The 15,472-nt window shown below is 39.5% G+C and overlaps 1 protein-coding gene across 12 annotated transcripts in view; it reads left to right on the forward strand.

Moving 5' to 3' along the window:
- Positions 1–15,472, forward strand: part of HERC1 (HECT and RLD domain containing E3 ubiquitin protein ligase family member 1) — a 110,664-nt gene that overhangs the window by 45,283 nt on the left and 49,909 nt on the right. For 11 of the 12 annotated variants that reach the window (XM_065077001.1, XM_065077000.1, XM_065077003.1 and 8 more), the window contains exons 12-25: positions 168–333; positions 915–1,040; positions 2,217–2,438; positions 3,150–3,302; positions 3,468–3,600; positions 4,087–4,278; positions 5,162–5,383; positions 6,247–6,420; positions 8,125–8,239; positions 8,331–8,451; positions 8,863–9,034; positions 11,104–11,410; positions 12,428–12,548; positions 12,813–12,864. In XM_065077001.1, the coding sequence (XP_064933073.1) occupies positions 168–333; positions 915–1,040; positions 2,217–2,438; positions 3,150–3,302; positions 3,468–3,600; positions 4,087–4,278; positions 5,162–5,383; positions 6,247–6,420; positions 8,125–8,239; positions 8,331–8,451; positions 8,863–9,034; positions 11,104–11,410; positions 12,428–12,548; positions 12,813–12,864 (2,276 nt within the window). The remainder of the gene's footprint in view (positions 1–167; positions 334–914; positions 1,041–2,216; positions 2,439–3,149; positions 3,303–3,467; positions 3,601–4,086; positions 4,279–5,161; positions 5,384–6,246; positions 6,421–8,124; positions 8,240–8,330; positions 8,452–8,862; positions 9,035–11,103; positions 11,411–12,427; positions 12,549–12,812; positions 12,865–15,472) is intronic. The other variant, XM_065077008.1, reaches the window with a different exon arrangement.

Below are 15,472 nucleotides of genomic sequence, written 5' to 3' on the forward strand. Positions count from 1 at the left end.
AGATTTGCAGTAGGTTTTCAGAGGAGTTTCTTAAAGTCCTGGCTGTAATTTACTTATCTTTCTGGTATGCGAAATCAAACAAGAGTGGAAAGCTTAGTGCACAAGTGCGTGCAAGGGGACTAAGGCTAATAATTGGAGAGGTTAACAGGATGTATTTCTTTTTACAGGGAACATCACAATTTTCTTAAATTGTGTTTGAAGCTGCTTTCTAACCACCTTGCCCTGGCCCTGGCTGGCGGTGTAGCTACCAGCATTCTTGGCCGCCAAGCCGGTCCTCTTCGAAATTTGCTGTTTAGACTGATGGACTCTTCTGTCCCTGATGAAATTCAGGAAGTAAGTAACGCTTTTTTGTTTACAATTCTATGACTGTTTTTTATTCTTTGACTGTGTGATTAGAGATTTCTCATTCTGAACTTGGCCCTCAGATGAACGTGATTCTGACGTAGCAGTTTTACTCATTGAAGATAAAAAATTCAATCACCATCACTGTTCCATGATCTGAAAGCAGAGGAGAATGTTTGAATGAGAATTTCAAAAAGCTGCTTTTATTTTGTAACATTTTAATTATCATTGCTTGTAGTAGCCTAAAATGTTAATGTTGTGGATTGAGTAGCTAACTTAGTTGAGTAACTTCTCCTAAGACAGCTCTCTTACAGGAAATAGCAACTTAGAACAAATTCTTTATTGTTTTGACAACATGTTGGTCTCATTTCACTCCTTCAGTGTGCTGCATGTTATTGCATTACAGAACAAAACATTAATGTGCTATTGTGTGCTAGAATACTGATAGTAAATGAAATTAAGTGGAAGTTTTGGATATTTTGTGGGGGATGTACTGTATTTTTTAAAGGTACAGTTGAGTTGATTTTTTTTTTCCCCCACTGAAGAAGTATTTTCTGCTACTCTAATTTTAGGTTGTAATTGAGACTTTGTCAGTAGGAGCAACTATGCTGCTTCCTCCCTTGCGAGAGAGAATGGAATTGCTACATTCTCTTCTACCACAAGGTCCTGATAGATGGGAAAGCTTATCAAAAGGACAGGTAAAGTAAAATAAAACTAATTGGTGCTTAAAATCTGTTTTGTTTTTTTTGAAGATGAGCCTCATTTGCAGAGTGCAGGCACATTATTGATGAGATACAGTGCAAAGCCCAACTTGACAAAATCTGTAGCCTGGCTAAATCAGGATGCAGTGATGTAAGGAGCACTACATTTTCTCAAGTGAAGCTTCACTACAGAAAGGATAGGAATTGCTGTGTTAGCCTATCAAGATAAGTTTGAAGGTTAGATATTTTTGAATACTAGACTGATTGAGCAAGTTTTGGTAACAGAAAATTTACTGTTTTCTGGGAAGAATACTTGCCTGTATGGATTTTACCCTACTTCTCAAAGATGACTGGGACGTTTCTTTTTTCTTCTTTCTTGAATATGAAGAAGAAGAATCAGTGCAGGTTGGGAGACTTACCCAGTGTCCTACAAATGGAAGGAAAGAAATTCAAGGAGCATCCATTCCTGTCCTTGAGGGCAGGAGGTACTGATGCTTCAGCAGTAGCCTTGGGTTAAAAACATGAGAGAAACTATTATTCGGTTCTGTAGCACAGGATCCTCATCAAATCCTTTATTTTGTAAACTATAAAATAGACTGGTTTACAGTGATACTAAAACTATGAAATAGAATCTTCTAATTGTAACTTTCTGAAGATTTTTTTCTGTACCAGTACAAACCAAAACCCCTGACAATTACTAGGGTAGAGCAAGTTTAGTTTTTTGAGGAGTCATAACCAGCAACAGTGGGGAACAATACTGAAATCGAAGGTCATTACTCTGCATCTACCACCTCCCTTGTATGCTTGTCCCGCTTTTTACCCTTTCCTTTTTCCTATGTATAAATTGGAATAATGACCCTCCACTTCCCCCCATCCACAATCAGATAACTAGAACAAACTGGAGAAAGCATTTGGTCCAGTGTCTAATCTCTTTCTCTTAATCTCACATTTTTAATAGGTATGGTTTTATAATTCAGTATCTTTATCTGTTCCCTGATACTACAAATCTGCAGAAAAAACTTTGGACTTTTTTGCTGAAGTTCTCCAGCTTATTTTCACATCTCATTAGAATATTTCTATTGCATAACTGTGCCTGATGCTTTTTTCTTCTTAGCTCATTATTTTATCTTAGTTAATGAAGAGTGTTTCTTGTGTCTAAACGTTTTTCTTTAGAGAATGCAATTGGATATTATTCTGACGAGCTTGCAGGATCACACCCACGTAGCTTCCCTGCTTGGCTACAGCTCACCCTCTGATGCCACAGAAACGTCCTCCTTGTGTATCAGCTACGGAAATCTCTCTGATCAAACGTACACTGTCCAGAGCAGTCACCCGGATACTCATCTGGCTGAAATCTTAATGAAGACTCTTCTAAGAAATTTGGGATTTTATACAGTATGTATAGGACTTGGGTTTATTTATTTATTTCTTAAATGGGAATGAATTTTGGGTACTTAGAAGGGTTAGAAGGTTTTCCCCAGTTTCAGAAAATGGTGCTCTTCTTGTTTATCGAAAGTAGCATTGCCATATGTATTTGTCCTGCAGTGGACTAAAATCAGTTAAACAGTCTCTAACATTATGGTTCTAATGTTATTGTAGTGGTATTTATTGTTTAACCTGGCTTATGTAGATGGTTTCATATCAGACTGAAGTATTGTATTTCTCTGACTTTGGCTTCAAAATGTTTTGGAAGATAGAATGTAAATGTCACAGAGGCACCCCAAGGTTAGTTTAAGGGACAACAGGGTCCAAAACAACTTTTATTAAACCAGTGAGAAATAGGGTTTTAGCATTTGGGGGTCAGGGTGGGGCAAAAGTTCTTTCATCCAGTTATCCTTGGTGAGTTGAAAGAAAAATATTTCTGCATCTGTAAATACCCTTTTCAGACCGCTTGACAGCTGTCGCCGTCACTACGGTGACATTCCAAATGATCGTCATTTCAAATTTGGTTATCCCATAATCCGCTTGACGTTATCCGATGTCTTTGATAATCACAGGTGCAAATGGTAAAGGTAAAAAAAGCTTTTTAAGGTGACAGTAAAATGTTATTCTATTTGAAGGCAGAGTGAATTGTTCTTTTTTTCCCCCCCCTTTTTGTCTTAATAGGACCAAGCCTTTGGAGAACTGGAAAAAAACAGTGATAAATTCTTACTGGGTACATCGTCATCAGAAAACAGCCAGCCTGCTCATCTTCATGAGCTTCTGTGTTCACTGCAGAAACAGTTGCTGGCTTATTGCCACATCAACAGTGTTAGTGAGGTGTGTGTCCTTATTTTTATTATTTGGGGTGGGGAAATTAATTCCATATGCATGAGCAACAGAATGTTGCTTCTAAGTATGTGAAAGCTAAACTGATTTAAATACTGAACCCCCTAAATATATTTACAGCGTCATTCTTATGTTTGGTTGATTGCTTTCTTCCAGAATTCCAGCAGTGTGGCCCTGCTTCACAAACACCTGCAGCTTTTATTGCCTCATGCCACAGATATCTATTCCCGTTCTGCAACGCTGCTTAAGGAAAGCTCTTGGAATGGTAGTGTTGGGGAAAAACTGAGAGGTCAGTGTTCACGGAAAAATCAGTAATGGTGGCACCGTAAGCTTAGGGCAGTTCATGTTTGTTTAGCTTTGAATAATAAAATATCTTATTTTCCCCATATCTGCCCAAGCCTCCCTCAAAGGAGATCAATTGGCTACCCAAGGGTAGCATCTGCTCCATGTTTTTAATAGAACATTTTGCATATAGGAAAAATACAGACTAGAGAGGATATTGTCTCTGTGCATTATTGTTTCAGTTTTGTCAGTTCTATATTTCTCTTCTTAAAAGTACCTTTTTCTTGAGAATTCTGAAAAATACATAGCTACAATATGGAATGAATTAATAATTCTTAAACAAGCAGCCCAGTTCAACATGTGCAATTGAGACATTTTGAGGTAGCTGATAAATTTTTATGCAGTTCTTTCTGACTTGTTAAATTGTGCTTGGAATGTAATTATATTCTGGATGATAATTATAGTTATATAGTTATATCTTCTTTCTTTGTAGATGTTATTTATGTATCGGCTGCTGGTAGTATGCTGTCTCAGATTGTCAACTCATTATTGTTACTGCCAGTATCAGTAGCTCGGCCTTTGTTGAGTTACCTGCTAGATCTGTTGCCACCTTTAGATCGTCTTAACAGACTGTTACCTGCTGCAGCCCTTTTAGAAGATCAAGAACTACAGTGGCCACTTCATGGTAAGTGTAATATCTAGCACACTTTTAATCTGAAAAACAAATAATGGCATGTCATCTTTTCATAGTGGAAGTTTAAATTTCCTGCTAAGCATCTTGCTACATCTGCTTTTCAACCATATGGCTGAGAGCATCGTCTGGACACTTTTAGAGATCTGACAGACGTGGTACTGTGGCTGCTTTCTGGGGAGCCTGTTCAGTGACCGCCCGCCCGCCCTCTCAGTGAAGAACCTTTTCCTAATGTCTGATCTGAACTTCCTCTGATGCAACTAATAGATGATTTTGTCATAATCTGTTTACTTCCGTGTCCAAATTTGACTTCTGCTTTCCATTTCATAGCGTAATAGAATTTTAACTTCATTACTTACCTGCCGAATTCCTGAATATGTGCCACAATGTATTTCTGGTGCCAGTGAAACAGAAATATAAAAACAGTGGTAAAGTGACCAAAATTTGTGATAGGAGGTGCTATGCTTATTTGCCATTCATTGACTTTTTTATTAATATTTTTTGCAAGGTTTTATGCTTTTATTAAGTGCTGTTTGCAGTTAATATCATTTATCCGTGCATGTTTATCAGAACAAAAAGAAATACGTATTGGACAAGAATAGGTCCTTGTGCAGAGTTTGAAAGAGCCTTTACCTCACTGAGTGCGAGCAGTTGTCCCATGAAAGGTGATGGCCTCTGCTCTACTGATGTTGTGCCGTTAACTGATCTATCTGTCCTAACTGGTGTTTCTTCAATTTATAAGTCCTTGACTGAGGGACAAATCTGCTATTAACTGGGAAACATTAACAAGATCTGCCATTAACTTTACTAATTTTGGAATTGTTTTAACATCTGCGCAACAGTGACTAATTTGCCAATTCGTTGCTCCTACTTTGAGGTGGACCTGAATTAATTGATCCTGCCGGAGTGCCCCTGCCACAGCCTGCCCAGTCCTGGGTCTGGCTGGTTGATCTGGAGAGGACAGTGGCTCTGCTGATCGGGCGCTGTCTGGGTGGCATGCTGCAGGGGCCGGCCGTGTCCCCCGAGGAGCAGGACACGGCCTACTGGCTGAAAACCCCGCTGTTCAGTGACGGGGTGGAAATGGATATTCCTCATTTAGGTAAGCTGTTAAATGCCTAATTGACATTGTAAATATTGGTGTTCAGTTTTGAAATTTCCCATGTTGGTTGGATAAGAGTTTGTCTTTCAGTGTTCCTGTCTATTCAGGTAGTGACACAAAACGTTGTAAAATGGGTATTTAAGTGTATGCTGTAGTTTACAAAGGGTCTTGGAAATGCTTATGGAAGGAAAAAATCTGCAATTTCTCGGTGAAAGAAGTAACACAGTCTTCACTGTGGTAACTTTAAATGTTTTACTCTTAGATGCTCAGCACGGAACAGACACACCAGGGGCTCCATTGTTCATGTTTGTTATTGAAAAATATTACCTTAAATTGTATTCTGCTTACAAAGTGGATTTTTTATTAATTAGAAATAATTCTAGTAATAACAAACTTCAGTCCTTCTTATCTACCAGAAATGTTAAAAGGATTCAGAATTAGTATTTTTAGTCATCCGTTCCTGTCTGAATAATGCACATACTTCTGCTTCTGTGTGGCCTGTTCCTCTTGCTTCATATCTTCTTCTTCCTCTGATTCTGGGTAGACTACTTCAAGACATACTTACGAGACACAGTATTTTGAAATGGGTCCAGATACAGTAATTGCAAGTGTATGGCTATATAGTTCAGGTAGAATTAATGATACAGAATTGTGCTATTGAAGCAGAGTTGGATAATACTTCTAAGTCTTCATGCATTTTAGGTAATTTGAAACTCTGAGTCACTTTGTTCCTTACCTGACATGAGTTTGTAGGCAGACAATGAAATGTCTTGATTTTTTTTTTTAATGGAGAGTGAAAGTCGTTTTGTACTCTTTTAGACAGATGCATGAGTTTAACTGCTCAGGTGTTTCCCTTCTTTTAGACAAATGCATGAGCTCCTTGCTAGAAGTGGCCCTGTCTGGAAATGAGGAACAGAAGCCATTTGATTATAAGCTGAGACCTGAGATTTCTGTTTATGTTGATTTGGCCTTGGGTTGTACAAAAGAGCCAGCAAGGAGCCTCTGGATCAGTATGCAAGACTATGCTGTTAGTAAAGGTGAGATGTTGGATATGTATATGTGTATGTGTGTGTGTGTGTGTGTGTGTGTTAAAAGCGTATTGCATGCATCAACTAGATGCCTAGCAGAATCCCATCTTTTCTTTGGCAATGACTTTAAATTCTGCGACATGATAAACTTAATTTGTGGTCAGGTTCCACGGTCATTGTTTTGCCTTTTCTGTTACTCACTTTTGACATTGGTTCTGGTGTTTGGCAAACATGTAGTTCGAAGTTCTTTTTTGCTCCGAACTGGAATAAGGAGGCTCTTTTTTGCTTACTCAGTTGTTGGTGTTTCTGTTTTCCTAGTAGAGCAGACTGAAACTTGTAATTAAAAAGAAAAATTGATGGGGAGGAGATGGGGGAAGGCAAAGTAGCTTGCAAAATACGTTAGGAATGGGGTGAAGGGGTAAGTCATCTCTTGTTTTTCAAGTCTCTGGGAGGCTGGCCTGGCAATTGTAATGGTTCCTCATGGTGGTTGCCTAAAATCTGCGTTCCTGCTCAAGCTTCCCAAGTCTCCTTTTAATGAGATCCACTAAGCATTGTGGTTGTGCTGTAACTTTCTGTTGGACCCAGAGATAATTTTCTGTAGCTCTGGCCAAGCAGGCCAGACCAAGAGCAGAGCAGAAGGTGTTGTGTGCCTTTTGAGAGCAACACAGAGAGTTCTGCAGAATTCCACCGGAGTAGGAATTGCAGTAAAAATGCTGGTTGTGTGTTTATAAAATCTGAGATGAATGGGCTAATAAGTATAATTTTGGTTACGGAATTGGGTGTTTTAGGAGTGGATGTGGTTCTGCTCTGTTCACAATGCCACCTGGCTGACAGTTGGATGGTTATGGTTAGCGTAGCATCAAATGCAAAGTAATGGAACGTGCTGAAGAGCAGGTGTGTTAGACTGAACTTTGTGTAGCCAGGTAAGTTTTTTGTGATTTCCGCAGCTGCTTGCATAGGTAATATTTATTAATAGATAATATTTAATTGAAAAAGTATTCCGAATTTATTTGTGAGGAAGTGGGATAGTGGTTGTTTTTTCCCCCTGAAAAATGATGGTTCCTTGTTGAGGTTTGCTTGGCACTTGGTTATTTTATAGTAGAACAGTATCACTTTCATAATGGTTCTTTCTAAAGTGGGGAAAAAATATTATATTTGGAGACCTCAAAAGTCAGTTTCTGAAAATACTGGATGAACCTTACTTTTGATACCTGAAAGTGTCTCTTGTTAATCTTAGCAGTGAAGCTGGTGCTTAAGCTGGTGCTTGTGTTAACAGTTGGCTTTCCTGCTGGAGATGAGGCTTTTTCACTGTAAGTGGGTCTGCAGACTAATTCTTGAATGTGGTTTCTCCCACGTGTGAAAGAGCAGAAAGTCTCTGATCCAGCACATTTCTGAGCAAGTTCCCTGTAAATTGGTAACGAGAAGAGCTGCTGGACAGAGGGGTCGCACCCCCAGTTCAGCTCCTTGGGGCTCAGGCCACAGTTTGTGTCGGACCCTGGGCTGTTGGATCTCAGTGCCCTGAGAGACCCAACTGCATTTGTCTGAAGCAGCATATTGATGAATTATTAGTGCTGATCTTACGCATTAAAACTGCTTCTAACTTGGAAGATTGCAATGAGTGAAGATTTTTTTTTAAGATGTCATTGAAAGTATATTTCTTGGTTGGAAACAGCAGCCAGTTTTGATGAATCCTTTCTTCCTTTCTCTTTTCAGACTGGGATACTGCAACTTTGAGTAATGAGTCCCTCCTGGATACTGTGTCCAGGTTTGTCCTTGCAGCTCTTCTGAAGCACACGAGTTTACTCAGTCAGGCTTGTGGGGAGAGCAGGCAAGTAACTTAGAGCTACTTTTCAAGTTCAACTTCAGTTTTTAAAAGAAAGTTTGCATGATTTTTTTCCTTTCTGGATCTCTTTTATTAGGTACCAGCCTGGCAAAGCCCTGGCAGAAGTCTACCGCTGCGTATATAAAGTTCGGAGTCGCTTGCTTGCCTGTAAGAACATGGAACTTATTCAGACCAGATCATCCTCAAGAGACAGATGGGTAAGGCTGTAAAGCTCTTCTCAGTTCTTCAGGCTTTACTGTGTATTAAGGAAATGTTGCATAATGTTGGTTTCATATTTGCTAATACTTTGGTTCTATCTTGTCAAAAAACTTTCAGGAACTTTCAAGTGAAAATGGACAATGTTGAATTAGGAGTCCATTCATCTGTAGTACATGTGGTATTAAATCAGTCGAAGGAAATTATTGGTCAACAGTATTTGACTCAAGCACAGCCTGAGCCTAGTTCCAGCTTCTGTATTTAAAGCCCTTGTCTTTTTGTTGTTTATTTCACACAACATCAGAAGTATCTTTTTGATAGGGAAAAAACTTACTAAATACCTGTGTCCTTTTATGTTCATCTTCCATTTTGATGAAATTAATATCACTTTATGTATATTTTTGTACATCAAGATGTTAGATAACCAAGAATCTGCTGATGTTGATACTCAAGAACACTCTTTTACTCGTACAATTGATGAAGAAGCAGAAATGGAGGAGCAGGCAGAGCGCGACAGAGAAGAGGGACACCCAGAACAAGAAGATGAAGAGGAGGAAAGAGAACATGAAGTTATGACAGCTGGTAGTAAGTACTGGTTATGTGTATCAATAATGAAGTGTGCTTTGGAAGGACAATATATTATTGTATCCAAGGTAAAACATAGCAGTTATTTAAAAGATGACGAAATACTTCTCTGCGTAAAGATTGTGGTAAGTTTATTTTTATAAAATGGTGCAGTGCTTTTCTTGGGTCAGAAAAGCCTTTTGATACGAGGGAATATGAATTCCAGGCAACAGGCTGCCCTCATGCGTGGTTCTCAGGGCATCTGACATACACCAACATTTCTTATACGCATCGTCTACAAAACTAATACATTTCATTTTGTTTTCTCTAAACTTCTTTGCAATAGATCTCTGAGTATTCCTCTGTAGTTATATAGAGAATTTTTGCTGTGTTTCTATGTGTTATCTTGCATGCAATAAGCTTTGAAGGGTAATGTTATTCTGAAGTTTGGAGACAAAACTGCTGTTGGTAACAGTGGGCTGACTGAGTTGGAATGCACTTGTACCTTTGAGCATCTCCTCCTGAATCTATTAAAAACTCAGGTTTTAGTCAAAGTTTGGCATTTTACCATATTTGCAGTACTTTGGTTGTAACGCAATTTGCAGTACATTGGTTGTCTAAAAAAATTGTTTAATTCTTCAGAAGATAGCTTGAAAAAGGTGAACTTCGCAAGCTGTTGTTATACTGACTTGGGCTTGTAATCAGGTTAAATGCGCTAATTAATGCTTAGTTTTTCCAACTTTAGTGAGGCAGCACACAGCCACACTCAGTTATTTTTTCTGTTGTTACCCCAGTGTTCTCAAAGACAGAGATTGTGTTAGCCTCTGAAAATTGCTGTAGAATTAATATAGCCTAAAAAAGAAAGCTGGTGGACTTGAAACGTTTTTTATAGACTTTTTTTTTTTCTCTTCCAAATATCGTTCCTCCAGATACTGTTCGAATGTTTACCTTTTCCAGCCTCTGCTGTCATCACCTGTTTTGCCGTCAGGGTTTATATTCCCCATTAGGGCTCCCATATTCCTTTTTGGGATCTTAGAGACCAAAATGTATGTTACAGCTTTAGTCTCTATGTGATGTGTCATTATATCCACAAGGCACTGGGCTTTCCTGAAGGTGCACTATGGAGTGGCGGTTCACGTTCATGAGGTGACATACGGTTCCAGAAGGATACAGCTGTGGCACCTGCTCAGTAGATGCAAAGTGCTGTTGTGCTCGATGTGCAGTTGTCCTGTGCAAGTGCTCAGTGTTCTCACATTCCAGCTGGGCAGAGGTTCTGGGTACAATGAAAGAAATGCATCCAGAAATATCCAGACAGACAGTAATGTTATGAGCACAAATTGGTAGGAAGATGATGATGATGATGACACTTTTACTGGAGATCCTAAGGGAAGCTGATCCTGACTTGCAGAGATCAGTTTGTGTCCTTGATGCCTTGTTGCTTCTGACAATTAATATAAATGAAAGGAGGGTTTGGATTTACCTTTGCCTTTCCAAAAAAACTGAACCTTTAAAATTACAATTATTGAGTCGAGAGAGCTTTGGGTCTTTGGACAGAGATGATGCAGTGTCTCACACAGCTTCTTTAGAAGAATCTGGCACATAAGACAGCAGCAGAATTAAGCCAAGTGAAGGCTTAGAATTTTGATAGGATCTTTATTGTACTGACCAAAGCTAATAAAAGCCTGAAGCTGTTTCAGTACTGAATGTCAGATGTGCTGGTATCTGCCATACAGATTTGCAGAAACGTTACTTTATATACATCTGCTGGAAGGAAAACATGAAATAATCTCTTTCTGTCTGATGCCATCCAAACAGGAGTTGGGTTGCAGTAAGACACTAAGAGTGTTCAATATTCTGTCAGATTGCATTGTCCTCTTCATTTTAGACTTAACATGGTATAAATACTTCACTTAACCTTTTTGCTTGACTTCTTTTATAGCTTTGAATTATTAATGTATTTTTTTACTGGTAGAAAAATGTTTGTTCTTCTTTGTAGTGGGACAGTTTTTGACCCAAGATGTAAATTAATTTTTCATTCTGTGTAGCTTTGTCTAGAAGTTAAGACCTTCTTTTTGTGTTGCACGTTACAGAAATATTTCAATGTTTCCTATCAGCCCGTGAAGTAGCTCGCAGTCGGGATCGAGATAGGCTGAGCACTGGGACAGGGACTAGACTTGACGATCCAGCTCCTCAGTCTCAGCAGGAACGGAGGATCAGCACTGATCTGACGGAAGGTCAGGATGTCTACACTGCTGCCTGCAACTCCGTGATCCACAGATGTGCCTTGTTGATTTTGGGGGTCAGCCCCGTTCTTGAGGAGCTCCAGAAACGCAGGGAGGACGGACAGTTACAGCAGCCTCCCTCTACTGCTCCCGAGGGCGTTGGAATCATGACAAGGTGGTTCGCTCTTCTCTGCTTCCTTTATAATTGATTTAATAACCTCAGTTTTCCTCTCAGGCTCAGATTTTTTTTAAAAAAGAAGAATTTTGTCTAGAGCGAGGTTATATTTTTGTTGACAGTAGTGATTTTTCTCGATTTTAACTTAAACCTTAGTAAGAGTTTTTTCTGTGTGGACCACAGCTGCTTTTCAAAGTTGGGCCTAGTGATGAATAGTTATGAAATCCAGATTATCAGGTGTACAGAACTTATATAAATATTGCTAACATATTGGCTTGCTCAAGACACTGTCGTTAGGTACAGGAGAATAACAAAATAAAGCCAGACAGCTCATTGAATTGGAGAAGTGTATCATTTAAATAGTATAAGTGATACCTAATGCATTTTAATTTTAATAACCTGAAATATTCTTGGTAACACAGTTTTATTCTAAACCTGACCTGCATTTAGTGTCTGCTTAATCTTCTACTGTCCAGAAACCCTGCTCTGATATTTTAAATGAAGATATTGACGGCGAGTTCAGCAGGAGATGATATATATTCAGTACTTTTTTATTCTTTTTGCCTCTTTTTGGAAATGTAGTCCCTAAAGCAGGGGTGGATGCCTCTGTCATTGTCCAAGTGGCTTTCATCTCCAGCATATCAACTTCAGGATACATTTTATGGGTGGGTTTTTAATAAGTTGCGTACTTTTTCACCAACCTACTGTGTTTCTTGTCCTCGGCTCTGAAGTGCTGCACTCGAGTGCTCGGTCCTTTGCGGCTGCCCTTTGTTGAGTTGACCAATAAGGGTATTAAGAAGTAACAAAGTTTACTAGTACCCTTCATGACCATAGTAACTAAAGGCATCAGACCACTTTCTTTCCTCCTTGCTGTGGTCTTGTGATGGTCTGTGATAGTCTGCTCCCAAATAAAACTGTGGTACCTGTTACATTTGACTATCGACTCTTACTTTTGCCTAATATCAGTATTTTCTTTTTCTCTGTGTGTGTGCACGCATGTGTGTGCACCTGAAGCAGGAGTGAAAGTCTTACTGCAGAAAATCGCTCAGTCCATGCAAACTCAAGCTACAGACTGATGAAGTCAAGAAGTGAATCTGATTTATCTCAGCCAGAATCAGATGAGGAAGGTTATTCATTGGTAAGTAAACTGGCATTAAGTATTTAGAGATTGTTAATATCATGTTTAGGTGGGAAGTTTAGTACTGTGTTTCAGTATAGAGGTCTCTTCTAATAACCAGCATTGTTAAGAGAAAGTAATGGTGCTAAAACACCAATTGAAATTATTATAGCTCTGTTAACTTTCTCACTGTTATGGGTGAGGGATGCATTTTAAATACTCAAATAGTATGCACCATATACATGCGCCTCAAGAAATAAGGCTTTTATTTATCTTTTCATCTAGAGTGGAAGACGGAATGTTGATTTGGATTTGGCGTCATCTCACAGAAAGAGGGGTAAGTTTTTTTAATTTAGTGAGTATTGACCTAATAACTAAGTTAAGTATTTCTTAAGTTGAAATGTGTTTGCGGTTAAATACAGTGCATAATGGCAATCGGGATGTTAAAACTGAATATGTAAAAAAAAACATTTAAAATAATTACTACCTTTTGTTTATTGTTAAATTCTGTTGGTTTGTGGCTTGGTTACAGCATTTCCTAGGTTTTCACTATTTATTCTAGTTTTTAGAATTGCAGTGCTCTCTAGAAACAAGTCAGGATTTCTGTGAGGTCAAGGAACTTTCATTCTGTTTTCACTTGTGTGACTTCAGCAATTAAAAAATCGGCAAAGAAGTTTAATATCGAGTAAAACACTCTATTCTTGTGGTCACAATCAGCTTCACTGTAAAATGGACTTGAACACGGAGAACTTGTATCCAGAAAATACCGCTTCGGTTTTTGCATCCTCTCAACGCCAGTGCACCTACAGAACCAAGCAATTGCTGCTTCCATTGCTCCAATATAAATCAGATTTCTAGCTTTTGCATTGGGGCTGTCGCCCCTTCATTCTGGGGAATCTCAATGAGCTTCTTCACAGAAGGTGGTGGGGGGAGCAAAGGGTGTTTGTTTACACAGAGACCAAAAAGTCCCACTTGGCTCTGGATGATGCAGAGTCTCTGCTGGAATCGCAGCTTATCTCTGTTGTATCTTTAAAAATCTTGGGAAAAGGTTAACAGGAGTTAGGCTGGGTTATGATTTGCTTTAATTACAGAAGCCTCAATAGTGTTAGGTAGCGTGAGAGTTCTGGTTTAATAGCCTTCCTCATTAGGCAGAGTCCTGAGAGGTTACTTGCTTTTTGAAGTCCTGTGGAACTGTAAAGCAAACTTGCAGTGGCAGCACTCATTGCACTTCAATTTGTAAATAATGTGGAAAGGAATTCCTTGTGCCTGGATAACCAATTGAACCAGGTGAGCAGGTGAATAAGTTTCCTAGAGCTGTTCATAGTGTGACAGCAGGGTGTATGTTGGATTCTCAGTGTTAGACCCGACAGCCTCTGTCAGCACCCTGTTCTGCACCCTGTTCTGCACCCTGTTCTGCACCCTGTTCTCTGAAGCCACCGTGTTCAGCTTTGCCGTCCATCTGACACAGAACTCTTCACTCGCCATCCTCACCTTGGGTTCAGTGTGAGATACGGATCATGGTTCCTGAACTGTCGGTTGGGCTGGTGAGGTTGTTATGGTCATGGGCTCTAGGAAATAAGGAATAATGCTACGATAGACTTTCTCAACCAACCAGTCTGGAGGAGTTTTTCATTAGAGAAGAAGGTTCTGAACTGGGTGTGTTAACACTGGGGAGAAACACGACTAAATGCAGTTGAACTATCCAGAGCCTAAAGAAGCTCACATAGCTCATTTGCAAACCAAACACTGGGACAGTATGTACCAATATCTGTTTTCTGGTACTGAAGGATGGATTTACTGTCTCATGGTACTTAGAGATTTCTTTTGTCTAGTTTTGGCAACTGGAAGTTAGTCAGCATATGATAATTAAAACTTTTCTCCTTGTGCTGGATGATATATATGACAGATTTGGTCAATCCCAATACCAGACTCACGCAGTGAATGCGGGTGCATTTACAGGGAAACATTCCTGATACTCGTATTGGGGTCAGGAAAAGATCTACAAAGGTCTGTGTGACCAGGTGGACAAGCTGTTCAGCTTGGTGCTATTTAAGGTCTTCATTTCTTAGGAAATGTCTGGTTTTGTGAGTCCTGGTTGATCTGCAGCGTGGCCCAGCGTTTGGTGAAGATGGAACTTGCAGCTGTTTGGGCTTGTCCAGCCCCGGTAACACAGACAGGACGCTGAAGTGCTAAAAATACCACAGTCCCTGTCAAGGAGATTTTGACTGGTAAAACGCCTTCAGTTTGATCTTTATTCTTGTGATATGCCATGACTAATAAAGGGCACGTTTACATTCACTGCTACTTCAGCTTGAAGAACAGGAGAAATCTAAATTCTTACAGCATATTGGCATTGTGCTGGGCTCCATCCTGAGTTGCTGGCAGGAGATGAAGAAATTCCACCAGAATGAGCTGTCTGCATTTGAATTTGCTGCATTTGTTAAGAATCGAAGGATGAGAAGAAGCCTGGTTTCCTGTTCATGGCAGGTAAACCACTGTGGAAGAGATGACCTGCAGAAGATGACAGCATTGCTCCTCAGGATGTTCTCCAGCTGGATTTTTAAGTGCCACTGAAGTCAGATTCCCATGAAGCAACCATCAGATATTTTAATGAGAAACAAGCAGCAGATTTTTATTTGTTGGGTGTTTTTTTGAGGTGTTCTCTCCATACGCATGTTTGTACCTTGTGCTCCTAGCACTTCCACATACAATCTGCTTTTCAGTGGAAGATGTGGAAGGTTTTCTGCCCTTCTAAATGTGGAGAAGGAGAGAAAGGAAACGTGTATGCCATACATGCTAAAGGATGTCTGTTTTGACAGTTGTGCAGTACAGCAGAAGTATACATGGGAAACACTTACTGAATTGCAATTAGCAGAAAGTAAAGCCTCCTTTTTGTTTCTTGTCCCTGTTTCTACAAAACAGCAATAACTGTGGTTGCTTTAAGG

This window comes from Columba livia, chromosome 11, assembly GCF_036013475.1.
Source record: "Columba livia isolate bColLiv1 breed racing homer chromosome 11, bColLiv1.pat.W.v2, whole genome shotgun sequence".
Classification (NCBI taxonomy): domain Eukaryota; kingdom Metazoa; phylum Chordata; class Aves; order Columbiformes; family Columbidae; genus Columba; species Columba livia.